Source organism: Topomyia yanbarensis, chromosome 1, assembly GCF_030247195.1.
Source record: "Topomyia yanbarensis strain Yona2022 chromosome 1, ASM3024719v1, whole genome shotgun sequence".
NCBI classification, from domain to species: Eukaryota; Metazoa; Arthropoda; class Insecta; order Diptera; family Culicidae; genus Topomyia; species Topomyia yanbarensis.
Genome location: NC_080670.1, coordinates 172,023,111 through 172,036,954, shown reverse-complemented (window position 1 = coordinate 172,036,954; position 13,844 = coordinate 172,023,111). Strand labels below are relative to the sequence as shown.

Here is a 13,844-nt window from a genome sequence, read left to right as displayed (position 1 = left end):
TCAAAAGACATATTTTATTATTTCACTGAAATTCTGATCAAATTCGAATTATCGTCTTTGGGAATCACCGAGACAGTAAGTGTGCTGCTAAACATTCAAATGGTGAATGTTAAGTCACTCTAATATACGTATGTTAGATATGGAGGTACATGTGCATATTTGCAGACCGCATTTGAAGCATTTAAATTTAAATCGTTCGCGGTTGAAGTGAACTTGCATCAAAGGAGACGTCGAGATCAAATTCAAGGAAAGGAATACAATTTAAATTTACTTTGTGCGTTTTTGAACGATATAAGTGTACCAGGTAAGCTTAAATCCGCTGTTTGCTCATAGATGGCGTTAGTGAGCATATTTTCGTCAAACCATACAGTTTTATAAATTTTCTATCTGTTAATATAATTCAGAGCACATCGTCACTAATTTCATGTAAAAACCCACAGTTGGCCTTGGGTCATCATGTCTAGTTATTTGCCAGAAAAAGCTTTTTTGAAGCGGAATGTTTTGATTTGGGGAATAAATTAAATCTGTTATTTTTTCAGAGATAGCTAAACCGATTTGCACAAACGTAGTTTCAAAAGAATGGTAAAACGCTCCCATAGGCCGCTCTTTATTTTTTTCGATCTAATGTTCCGGTTCCCGAGTTACGGATTGAAGAGTGCGGTCGCATGGTAAGTAATTGGTACCACAATGATACCAAGACACTGCAAAACTTATCAAAATGAATGCAAAATTACTTGGATTTGCAGTCCTAGATCACTAATGACTAATCAACAGCACTTTAGCCACATTGACCACCTACGACGGTTCGTAGTCTCATATAAGCAAGAACTGCATAATGTATAAAGAAATTCGTATTTTTCATCACAAATGTGTTTAAAATATATCCAACGTCGAAATTTGATGTTATCTAGAAAACAAATGTTCGGCCAAAATCGACTTTTTGGAACTTGGCTGAGTCTTTCTAGTATAAAAAGGTTATGCAACCGCTCTGAAAACCTATAGACTTTACTACGACTCATGTACGGACACATCACATGACACAAATACTACATCACTAGCTGTTGGAAAATAATAAACAATGACGGCAAAAGCTAATGGGATTGTTTTGAACCAAGAAACTGCATTAGTGTTCGTGAGATCGGTCGACAAGAACTCAATTCCCAATCTTTCTGCCCCTCTCATATAAAGAAAGGCTATGCAATCACTCCAAAAATCAATTTTCAAACCGAGGCTCCGAGGGCCGAGTGTCTTATTCGATTCAGTTGTGTTTGTCAAATAATGTCACTCAATTTTTCAGAGATGGCTGAACTCAAGTTTCAAATGAACGGTATAACGCTCCCATAAAACTCTATTCAATGTTTAGTTGATCGGACTTTTGGTTCCGGAGTCACACCTATTTACCAGCAAACTCTTAACCGATTTTTACAAACTAATTTCAAATGAAAGATATAATACTCCCATTGACTGCTATTGAATTTCATTCAGTTCTAATTTTTGGTTCCGGAGTTACAGGTTGGTAATTGCGGTCACATAGGAATTTCTCATACAAACCGGTACAATCGTAATACCTCAAAAAATCTGTTGAAATGCACATCAATTTACTTCGTTTCGCAGGCCTAGATCACTGATGGCGAATCAAAAGTTATTGGAATGTATTGTCCACTATCGATAACTCCGGAAGTCCCGTGTTTCCGGGAAAATTCCACTAACCTAGTCTCAAATGAAAGGTATAATATGAAGTTTTATCCCTCCACCTACCACCTCTCAACCCCCAGCCCTTTTTTACCCCCACCCTCTCAGACCAACCTCCCATTCCCTTCATCCACCCCTTATACTACAATAAGTTAGATGATTCCCGACGCATCCTCCCTCTCCCACTAATTATATTCCTTCCCTTCTCCACCATGAAGTTTATATGAAGACAATATTGAGCTCACGCTCATTAAGCTATATAAATATTATATTTTTGTTTATTTGAAGTGTGTCAGTATCGACATGTTGCTTATCAGGTTCGTGACAGTCGTGCAGTTATATATGCTCATCAACTGTAATAAGAATGTAATAACAACATTTGTAACATTTCCACAATGTTATATTGAACTTTTTTCCTTTTTTATTTCGACTATGTTAGTCACATTTTCTTTTTTACATTTTAACGACATTCAATTAGCTAGAGATTACTGGGTAGGGAAAGTTATGAAACTTAGATTCATAGTACTCAAGTGAGAGCAAGGATGTGAAATAAACAGATCGGAAAACTAGAAGTGGCAGGGTCATTAGAACAGGCTTAATATCATACGGGCTTAATCTTTGTCTTCTGTTAATGAGGGTCGAGCTTATGCAGAATAACTACGAATCACCCGAGTTCACTAACATGTGTCCTGATAAAGGTAGACGTGTCTATCTTTACCGTGACAACCGACACGGTTGGTCGATAAGTTGACAACGGTCTTGGTAACACGGTAGGTTTAGCGGGTCCCTCCATGGTAGCTTACGAAGAGCAAAGTGAACAAACTTTCGCTGAATAGCTTCAATGCGCTGGACATCGATTTGATAATGAGGTGACCAAACCACTACTGCATATTCGAGCGTAGAGCGTACCAGAGCACAATAAACTGTTTTCAAGCAATCTATATCGCTGAAGTTTTTAGTAACTCAAAAAATGAATCCAAGGAGTTTGGAGGCCTTTGAAATGACGTATTCCATGTGATCCTAGTTTGTGATCTAGAATAACTCCTAAGTCTTTTACAGATAATTCACGCTTAATAATATTTTTCGAAATATTATAGTCGTATGTAATTGTCGAGCGTTTGCGGGTGAACGAGATAACAGAACACTTTGAAGCATTCAAAACCATCCTATTCACTGTGCACCAATTAGTGAATATATCTAACTGTGATTGTAAGAATTCAGTGTCTTCAGCATTTTTGATTAGATGGTATACCTTAAAGTCATCGACGAATGATAGTTTCAGACAATTTACTGAAAGGTTCAAATCGTTGAGGTAGAGCAGAAATATGAATGGCCCAAGATGACGGCCTTGAGGAACTCCAGAGCTGACAGCGAAATAAGCAGTGGTGCAGTCTCCAATTTTTACAGCCATTTCGCGACCGGTAAGGTATGACTGTAGCAAATCCAATAAAGATCCACTGAATCCGAGCCTATCCAACTTGGCAACAATTATTCTATGGTTGGTCTTATCAAAAGCTGCCGAGAAATCGGTGTATATAGCGTCAACCTGTTGACGATTTTCTAATGATCGAATGAATGATGTGTATGATGTAAGGTTCGTGGAAGTTGATCGACGAGACATAAATCCGTGTTGAGTCTCGGATATGCAATTAGAGCAGTTGTGAGTAATGAAATCTAGAACGATTATTTCAAAGAGCTTTGAAACAGCACACAATGAGGCAATCCCGCGATAATTAGAGATAACGGATTTGTTGCCCTTTTTAAATACTGGGAAGATATACGACTTCTTCCATGTATCAGGGAAAGCTCCAGACTGTAGAGAGCTGTTGAACATGGTTAATAATGGTATCAGTAGACTGCTAGAACAGTTCTTCAGTACTACAGATGGAATTCCATTGGAACCAGAGTTTGACGATTATTTTAGCTTAGAACATGCTGTGCTTACCATGTCACATGTAATAATAGAATGGGATCCAATTGCAGAATGAACAGGGACGTTTCTGGCAGCCTCAGAAACCTGTTCATTGGTTAATGTTTCTTCAGTGAAAACACTGCTGAAGTGCGTTCGGAATAAGCTGCATATGTCGGGCAAAGTAGATGATTGAACGTCATCGAGTATCCTGTGAGTTGGTAGTCCAGTTTGTACGTGTGTTCATTGCGCTTATTTATTTTTATGTGATTCATATACGCAGCTAACTCATTCCATTTACTAGCATCTTTTTAAGATCATCGTGCTTCATTAGTTCGGTGCAGTGCATTCATTCAATTATTTTCGGTGCGAATTTCATTTCGGTTTCAAACTAGATTTTGTATCTGTGCTGGCTCTGAATGGGATTATCGAGCAAAAAAGCATCAGACAAGGATTGCGCAGTTCACTAAAGCTCTAAAATTTAAAAGATGCCATATTCTGCATTCACATATAACCAATATATGCTTTTGTTTGTGATTTAATTTATGTAGGCATTCAATTCTGTGCGAAACTTCAGTAAGCTTGGAAATCAATAAAGGAATGTGTCGTTGAAGCTGAATGCTGGCTTCGGTAAATGCACGCAGAAATAAGCAAGTTTTACGAAAAATATTCCATTCTAAATGTTGTAATTATACATTACCCTAAGTCGCTCAACAGCAGATTTTTTTTAAAGAATCGCAACTTTTGTAAAACGAATCGTGGCTCACTCACTCTTTTTTAAGAGTCGATTCTTTTGATCGATTCGTGATTCACTTGCCCATCTCTAGTTTCAAGCGACCAACGTTTCGCGAGTATAATTTTCGTCATTATTTTTAATTATTTTTTTTTTATTTCGATTTTGGTCAAATGTAACCCTGAAAATATACATTTGATCTACGCAAATTATATATTCCGGAGTTACAGGTTGGTTATTGCGGTCACATGGTAATTTCTCATGTGAACCGGTACAATCGTTATACCTCATAGATTTAAAATCTGTTGAAATGAACATCAAATCACCTCGATTCGCAAGCCTAGATCATTGATGGCGAATCAAACATTATTGGAATATATTGTCCACTATCGATGATTCCGGAAGTCCCGGGCATATTTCAGATCTAAAGCCACTTCGGTGATGACTGAACTAATTTTCACTAAGGGACCATTCATAAATTACGTAACGCAAAAATTGCCCAAAATTGACTCCCCTTCCCCCCATGTAACAAATTGTCACAAATTTCTTTACACCCCCCCCTCCCCTATTACGTAACAAATACCTTGAAAAAATTTTTTTCTTCGGTGAAAACATGTTACTACGTAACGATCTAGCTTACTCCCCCTCCGCCCTATGTCACAATATGTAACAACTTGTCGAACCCCCTCCCGCCCTAAAAGCGTTACGTAATTTATGAATGATCCCTAATCTCAAATGGAAGGTATAATATGAAGTTCGGTGTTGAACCCTCCATCTACTCCTCCACCTTCTGCCTCTCAACCCCCACTCCCCCCCCCCTTCTCTCACCCCCCCCCCTCTCAGACCAACCTCCCTCCTGCATTCGAAAATTGCGAAATCTGTGCTAGTCTGTGCATTATGACAGAAAACTGTGGAAATCTGTGCAGTTTTAAAAAACTGTGCAGCATATTGAAAATCAGTGTTCCATAGGTTAATCTGTGCACCTGGCGTCCCTGGTCGTTACCCGACTGCATCAGCCTTCATATACACGGAGATTGTTACTTCAACGTTATTATGTTCGACAGTATGTTGTTATTGTAGATGAAGTCATCTACTTAGATTCGATTTTAAAAATGTACCAGAATTCCATTTCGTACATGTTGAAACTGGATAAATTACAAATAAATATATTTCATAAAAATTGGTGTGGCTAGTTATTCCGCGAATGTTATTTTTCTTGCGTCATCGAAATCGCTGAAATCAACAAACGCTTCCTTTCGAGTTAGTTATTTATAATGTGTAAGCTCTTACAATGAAAAATACTTATTCATCGTGTATTCTTCGCGTAAATTAAATCATAACTAAAGCAATAATCAGTGTATTGAGATGATGATTGGCGAGAAATGAGATAAGTAGACAAAATACTTCGGATTCGGACTATAGAAAACATCTAAACGCAATTTCATCTTCCCAGCAAAGAATGTAGACTTCGCCACAGCTACCTTATCATTTACCAGATCACCCATTAGTAGCAACATAAATCGAATTTTTCTAATCTGTTTACGTTGTAGAATTATATGACGCCGTGCTCCACGAGGTGGTACTTGTCAGCCGTGCACATGTATATGGAAACGAAAACTAATCAAAACTGTGCTTACGTCACGAGCAATACGTAAACAATTTAATGGTCGGACTATCATTCTAGTTAACAATATTGCGAATGTATTTATTTAGATTGATTTTTGTTTTTGTTAGATAATTTTTGCTCCCGTCAAAAAAATAATTTTCTTGCGCTTCATTAGTGATTTTGAAATATTTATAATATTTCTGATAATTTTTTGGCATTCTGGTAGTACAAAATTCAACAGAAAGTGCACGGTGAACCTGTTGTGAAGTAAGCAACAAAATCCACTGGTTAGCCCTTGATGATAAACAACGCTTAAGCCACGAAGCTTTGGCACATACCCCAAAAGTGATATCGACAGTGTCTTCGGAGCGCAGGATGTTCAACTGGGTATACATGTTTTGTGTTTCATCCGGAATTCGGATCGTTCGAATTGATTTTGACATAGTTAAACGCTCCGTTTTCCGCTTAGTTAATTGTTTGTTCAAAGCTAACAGATCCTTAGATGTCAAACATTTTCGTAGTGAATTTCAAGGGAGAATCTTTTCATTTTTCACGAAGCTCGGAGTGCTATTTCAGCTGTTCTACTCCTCCTGTTGATAAATCGAACCCATTCAGAGAAGTTTATTGTTGTTTAGTAATAACTAGTTGATCAACTTCTCGCAGAGTATGAGATTAAATGAATACGTGCTAAAGGATGCGCGAGGTATGAAAACTATGGAAACTAACGATAGGATTCCGCAGTTCTCACCATCGTATCTCGTCCAGCAGAATGTCAGATAAGTATAAGTAGTTAGATGCTCTTGAATGTATATTATACAAATAATCTGCCTAATCAAATATATACGAGAATCAGATTAGGTTTTAAGCGAGTAGAGGCGCTATAACCTAGGCTTATTAGCCGGGGCAAGGTGTAAATACCTCTGTCCCATCACAAAGGACCAAAGGAGTGACATTAACCTTCTTAGCCAAGTCACTCCCAACGATTTATTATATCCCCTTTAAACTGAAACGGTCGGTACGGTTGTCCTCGTTTCTTCCGCCTTTACGATTCAAAACAAGTCGTTAATTAAATTATTCAATTAATGAATAATTTAATTGCCGTCTAATTTTGAAACATCTTCATACCCAACTCTGCACAGTAGGCCTGGCCGCTTTAATATTTGCGATATATGAAAATATGCTTCAAATATTAATGTTTACAAGAAAAACACTTCAGAATAACTGCAGTGTTTTCCAGGATGCTTTTCAATACTGGCTGTGTAAGAGTTAGAATAGAATAGATTGAATTTTGTTTTTGTTAGCCCCGGAGTATAATTTTATTACAAAGTAAAAAGTATATATAGCAATCGAAAATAAAAGTGTGAAGAACAGTGTCTTGCACAAGTAACACTTATCATACACAATCAAAAATATTTTCGTTACATTTACGAAGTTTTTCTTCAAATACTTCACTGCCCGTATATGCATAAGAGTCCCATATTGAAGAACAGCAAGCCGAGAAAAACATTGTTCAAGATTTACATTTTCATTGAGCCTTATGGTTGGAACAACCAAGTTTTGGTATTTTTTCGATGTTTTCTGAACAAACCTGATAATCTTATTTGTGCATTGTGATTCAGTGGTGATACAGAATACACCCCAATAGATAACTCATTCTTGACAAAAATCCATATGGGACTCTTATGCTTTTATGGGCAGTTAATTCTCTGAACGAAATTGATTCGTAATAACTAATCCTACGAAAGTCATTTCGGAATATTTACAGTAATCTCATAATAAAAATAAATATGTGTGGGAAAAGCCACGAGTGTTTCTAAAATGTAGAAAAATTTCGCACATTTCACGTGAATGAACACCTATTTTCACAGAGAACATACGGCCAGTTCAAGGTTGATTGGGATATCACCATCAGATGCGCTATTGTCTCTATTTCATTTAGTAGGTGAGTGTGATTGATCTGATAGCTTGAAATGGTAGACATAGTTATGCCTCTAACTGGGATAGGCTGGTATGGCGGCGCTAGTGTTTTAACGGATATTCGCTGAACTGTTCAAATGTCTGTTCTGTGTGTCTATTGTAGCAGAATTACGAAAACATTCTCTCAATGTCCCATCGATTTTGTTGGTTAGTTTCGGCAAATTGAAGACTATGAGAAATTAAAGACAGATATTGTACAGTGGTTATAAGCTTAAAAGGGAAAACTGGAGCTAGGTGGTCTCATATGTGCATGATCGAAAGGAAATGTGAAGAATCCTTTGCCTTCTACTTGCTAGCAGTCGAGCGTTCCACCCGAGTCTAACAGTATGGTTGGTAAGCGAGCTTAATTGATCATGACACTTTGGCATATGCTAATGTTCAATTTTGATTCAAGAAGCGTTCCTAATTTTTCATCGCGGTATTTGTGGTCGCCACGCTAGTCTGCTATTTATTTCTTTGTATAACTCTTATCTGAAGACCAAATATAGTACGAACTTATTTCGTATCACCTTAATTTATCCAATACTGAGCACAGAACTACAATTACATTCGGCGGTTGTTCAACTCGTGCTTAGTGGCATGTTAGTCTGTCTATTTGACAAACAAACAAAACTGAACGAAACATAGAAGATCTAAAGTGAATTGTAGCTTACATTAAACCCTTGTTGAACAAGATACATACGTAAATGAACCCGTCGAAAGAATATATACAGTAGTCCTAACATCTACTTTGAATGCACCATAGTTGCATTTTATGTGGGCTTTCACTGCATTGACTGAAATTACCGTGTATTAATGCTAACATGAAACTTTTCAATTCCAATAGAGAATTCATCTCACAGTCGTGATGTCGCTTTTCCCTAATAAAAGTGTTAAATAGCTTAACGACGTGTTGAGGATATCATCCAAACTATATATGGAATGGTTTTACCATATGGGTTATAGTACGTGTACAGTTTCTTTTTATTAGGGTTGAGCTTTCTTGTTAAATCTTGACACTATATATAGTAGCCATAATTTTACGATATGAAAATTCGATTTGTTCCAGTATTACGAGAGGCTGGCAGTACTCCGGCGCAAACAGGGATTTGCTTCTCCTTTATTTCTTCTGCTGGTAGCAAACCGAAGTAAATTTGATCAATATTTTTGTTCTGTTTGCTCCCGAGAAATCGAATTGTATACAATTTTTACATGTTTTTGTAAACAAAGAAAGACTCTCATTAATCGGGAAACGTAGTAAAAAAACTACACAAAGCATCGTTCAATACCACTCTCGCCTACGGTTAAGTAGCAATACCGACCGGTTCAATAGAGAAGGGTAATCCGGAAGGTACCGACTGCGGTGCCACGGAAACAGGCGTGTATTCCTGCAGTAACCGTGACGGCGACAAAGACGCCAAAGGTATGTGTGCATCGACTTTGAAGAGGCAAGTAATCCGATCCTTCATTAGCGTTGTGCCTATCTTCTCAACTCAGGGGATCATTATACTCCAGAACTTCGGCTGCTCTATGTGTGTACCTAACTACATACCTACCTACACGAGTGAGTGTCATGTAGGGCATGCGTGAAGGTATAGTGACAATTCCCGCCCCGTAGGTTTCAAATGCTGTCGTAACAGTTCCGCTTGTGCGGGTGGCACTGATTCGAAACGAATGGAGCCAGTTTCACTCTGGAAAGAAGGTTTGGTTTTGGAAATGTTTTATTATAGCAAGGAAGTCTTACAGTTGCATCATCAATGGTAGGTCAGTACTTTGTAGTATACAACATACAACACCACGATAAGAAACAACGATTTGATGAGGTTCTTCGAGGTTCAGTTCGTGGAAGAATGAGGGTGATCAAAGAACAAAATAATTTCTTATTGATAAGCGCTCGAAATGTACCTCGTGATTCTTTGAATTCGTGCTCTATATTTCAACTCAAGTAAAATCCGGATTTATTGATCCAAAGGGAAGAGAATATCCGATTCGTAAAAACAAAACTCATTTATATATTAATAATGTCGAAATTCGTTGGTATCTATCCAACAATAATCCGATCGCAAAATACCCGCTCGATTTATTAGTCCTAACCTAACCTATAAGAAGATTCGAAAGAGAAAATAAACAACGATAGGTCTCATTTACAGTTACGTTGTTTTCATAAAGATAGGTAGAAATATAAAAAATACACACTTATTAAAGTGTTCATTGCTAGAAAGCGATATTTCATGATATTAAATTATTATTAAATTAAAAACTTTTGAATTGTAGCATTTTGCTCTTATCTACGATTTTTAAACGAATTTTGACATCTTTCTAATATTGTTATAGGTACCTCTCTGCACGCAATCTTGATTTAAATTCGAAAAAGGCCTAAATTCTAAGTCAATATTAACGATGAAAGATCTTTTGTGCGTGGGCTCTTTCCTTCAAAGTATCCTGATATTTAATTAGCTTCCCGTTGGCAGTCAAAAAGGCATGGATGTTCTTGTAGTTGGCAGCACTAACAGTCGTAAACAAAGAAATACCTACTCTTGATGCGATGGGGTTTTTGCTGTCACTATCGGCGTAGTGGTCGTCGGTATTGATTGTCATGGTGTCTCGGCTAAACACCGTGAAGGTTCACTCTCTTCGTGGATTTTCAGGAACTGTTCCGATGGTGGATCCTGTGAATGATGACGTTCTCATTAATAAGCTGTAGTAAAGAATTTGGAATTAAATTTGGATTCAAACCAATTATTGCATGAAGGTGACGACACATAACTTTAGTTAGTCGAAGGATTTGCGTTTCGACTTCGTCTCATCAGGATCTGGCACAGACTTAGCACCAGATTTACGGTAATCCTAAACTAAAATCACTATGCTTAAAAGGTTTGAAAGAAGAAATGCAATTAATCATAAGGACGCAACAATTAAATCTCGACTGTCGAGACTTTAAATTTGTATTTTTCGTTGGCCAAAGTGATACACTAAGCATCCATCGTTATCGCCTGACGTGACCATTTAAATTGATCATAGCGCCACACGTTCATTCATTGCTCAGTTGGTACATCAATTCATGTGCCATATAGTTCAAATCAAAACAAACCACCGATAAGGAACAAACTGAGCTTCCTTATCAACGGGATGAAATTTCTTTTTCGTCTCAATTCTAACTCTGGTCTGGTAAGCCGATCAGTACAGCAATGGTGGACATGATATATCTATAGAGGACCCCCACATGTTGCATGTTTATAGCCTTCACGAAAAATCATAAAAGTGAACCCAGATATGTGTCTCAAATCCAGAATAGGAAATTTGGTCTTAGCGATACGACTCAAGTTGAAACAAATGTTCCGTTTTAATTCCAGTAAACAGAAAACTTTCTGTTCAAAACATAAGTCAATTGGACCTTCTATATAGTCGCTTCAATACATTGTAAAACAGTCACTGAGACACTTGCGTCAATATTTGTCGTTACAGTGATTGCGACGACAATGTTGCATCAGCTACTCTTGCACTGTATTTATAAAGACTGCATCCGTATGAAATCAATCACAGCTGATTGGGATGAATAAAGAAATATTGACAAGCTGTATTTTTATGCAAGCCATTATGATGTTTCAAAATAAATTTATTATTTTGAAGTAGGTATTTAATTGCGGTGTCGAAAAATGGAATTTTGTACGATTGTATTATTGTTAGCTCGGAAGAAAATTTAGAATAGGACGTAAGTAAAAATGAGAGGTTCTCTTTGAGGTCTTCTCTTCTGTTCATTACTCGGTCGTTTCGACATTTAGTACTGATCTATTTGCATGAGCACGCTGTCAAAATTAATTTTAAGATGAAATTTTGGGTAAATCGCTATTAATTGCCGATTATAAATCACAGCAACAGTTGAAAGAGGAAACTTTTCTCTTTCATAAAATGTTAACATCCATTCTCGGTGAGTTACGGTTTGTCCAGAATTTTCTCTCAAAGTGAATTTTGACAGCATGCTTATTGGCCCTTCTCAAAAAACACGCGGGAATTCTTTCCAGTGAGTGCGCAACAGGATTTCTCAGATACATTAGGAGTACTACCAAAGATAAACTCAAGATAGAGTGGTAAGAGATTTCCCAAGGACCAATCAAATACTACCCCTCGAAGAACTCAGTTAACCGTCAGAATGACAGCTCAATAATAAGCTGCCGCGAAGCTTGGCGAAAGAGATGTGACGTTTATCAATTCGTCATATCTATACCAAAATAACAAGCTGGTGCACACAAATGATTAAACTTTAGGGTCTTATGCTTCAGCTTTCAATTCATTTTAAATAAAATATATGCTTCAACAAAATTAATCGATGATTGATTTCCGACAGATATAGTTTACGTCCAGTTCCGCAAATGAATATAGGGTTAATGTGCTAGTAATGGACCCCGCAGTAGACGGTGCTAACAATTTCAAAGAATTTGGATAAATCTAGTTGTACATTTCATGTAATATTCTATCAATTGATGATACCAAGTCTTTCGAACAATATAATGCAAATTTAAAGCATTTCAACTTGATTCCTTTAGTAAAATTCGATATTTCGAACTGGTGTCCATATCCCTATAATGGACCCGTTTTCCTATTATGGACCCAGGGTCGAATATGCGCATTATGGACCCGGGTCCATTATACGCATATCCAACATTTAATACATAACATTGTATTTTTTCAGTTTTCTGGAAATATCAAGAGTCATTTTAGCACAGCATTATAAGAAAAATATAAAATATGAAAAATAAAATTTTGTTATTCTTTTCTTTCATTAAATATTTCAATGGCACTCGAAACCTTTGACTAATGAATTAAATTTTTAATTTATCTGATGCTGATTTCTAAGGCGAACATGACTTTTATATCAAGCGATGTGATTTGTATGACGATTACGAGTATGGTGATGAGGTCTGCATTATAGAAAGTCTTACACAAGTTTGCGAAAATTGTAATTGGCAATTGTCTGAATTGATTGGTGGTCCAATTATGACAATCCATCAACAATATATTGGAGTAAAGCATTTGCAATATTAACAAGTCGGCTCTAAACATGTTCAGTATCTAAAGACAACGAATATTTTGTCATTTAATAATATTTTAAGATACCAAATACAAATTAAAAACGACACAACTTCTTGCATCATTTTGATCAGTTCATACAATTGCTTGTACATTCATGTATAGCTATATCTGAAGCGTTTTGAAAAAAACCGTAAGCTGACAGCTGGGCCCATGATTTAAATGATTTAATCACCAACTATTTAATTTCTACTATTTTCCTGAAAAGTTCGATAAAAGTACTTTGTATCTTTAGTTTTGTTTTACTTTGGGACGTAGCAATAATGGACATGAAATTGCCTGGATATATGCAATATATACAAGATTTCGAACTATATTATCTTACTTTAAAAATGAAATTAATTACATCTCGTTGATCTCAAGAGTTTTTCGAAACAGTAATTAATGCTACATTTTACGGTATTTATTTTAGTATTCCGTATAATCAAATTTTAGTAAAGCTTCTTGAACGTTTAGCACCACATTTTTTTTAAATCAATATGTTTATTCTATTACTTTTCAATATAAGGATATTAGTGAATAAATTGCAATCATTCTGCAACCCTGTGCACGACGAACTTGCTAACGTATTACTCCAGAATTTAATTTTTCGTGGTTATTAAGTAATCTTTTCGGGCTATCCACGTCTATATTTTATTTTCTTCTATGGTGGGAAGCGTGGACCTTTTCTTGTTCCTTCAGGCCAGTTTTTCCATATACCGTCAAACGGGGTTACTTGCAACACTTTTCAACTTTAAAGCGGTATAACTAAAAATGCTGAAACTCCAGAATAATATTCAACATGTACAAGCCCTAATGGGAGTATGAAGAATACTAAATGGTACTTATCATATCAAAGTATCATTCCCTGTTTTTAGGAT

General features: G+C 36.6%; 1 protein-coding gene across 3 annotated transcripts in view; it reads right to left on the bottom strand.

Moving 5' to 3' along the window:
• Positions 1 to 13,844, bottom strand: part of LOC131681477 (protein white) — a 44,872-nt gene that overhangs the window by 18,980 nt on the left and 12,048 nt on the right. For all 3 annotated transcript variants that reach the window (XM_058962292.1, XM_058962301.1, XM_058962295.1), the window contains one exon: positions 10,432 to 10,565. In XM_058962292.1, the coding sequence (XP_058818275.1) occupies positions 10,432 to 10,494 (63 nt within the window). In that variant the 5' untranslated portion in view covers positions 10,495 to 10,565. The remainder of the gene's footprint in view (positions 1 to 10,431; positions 10,566 to 13,844) is intronic.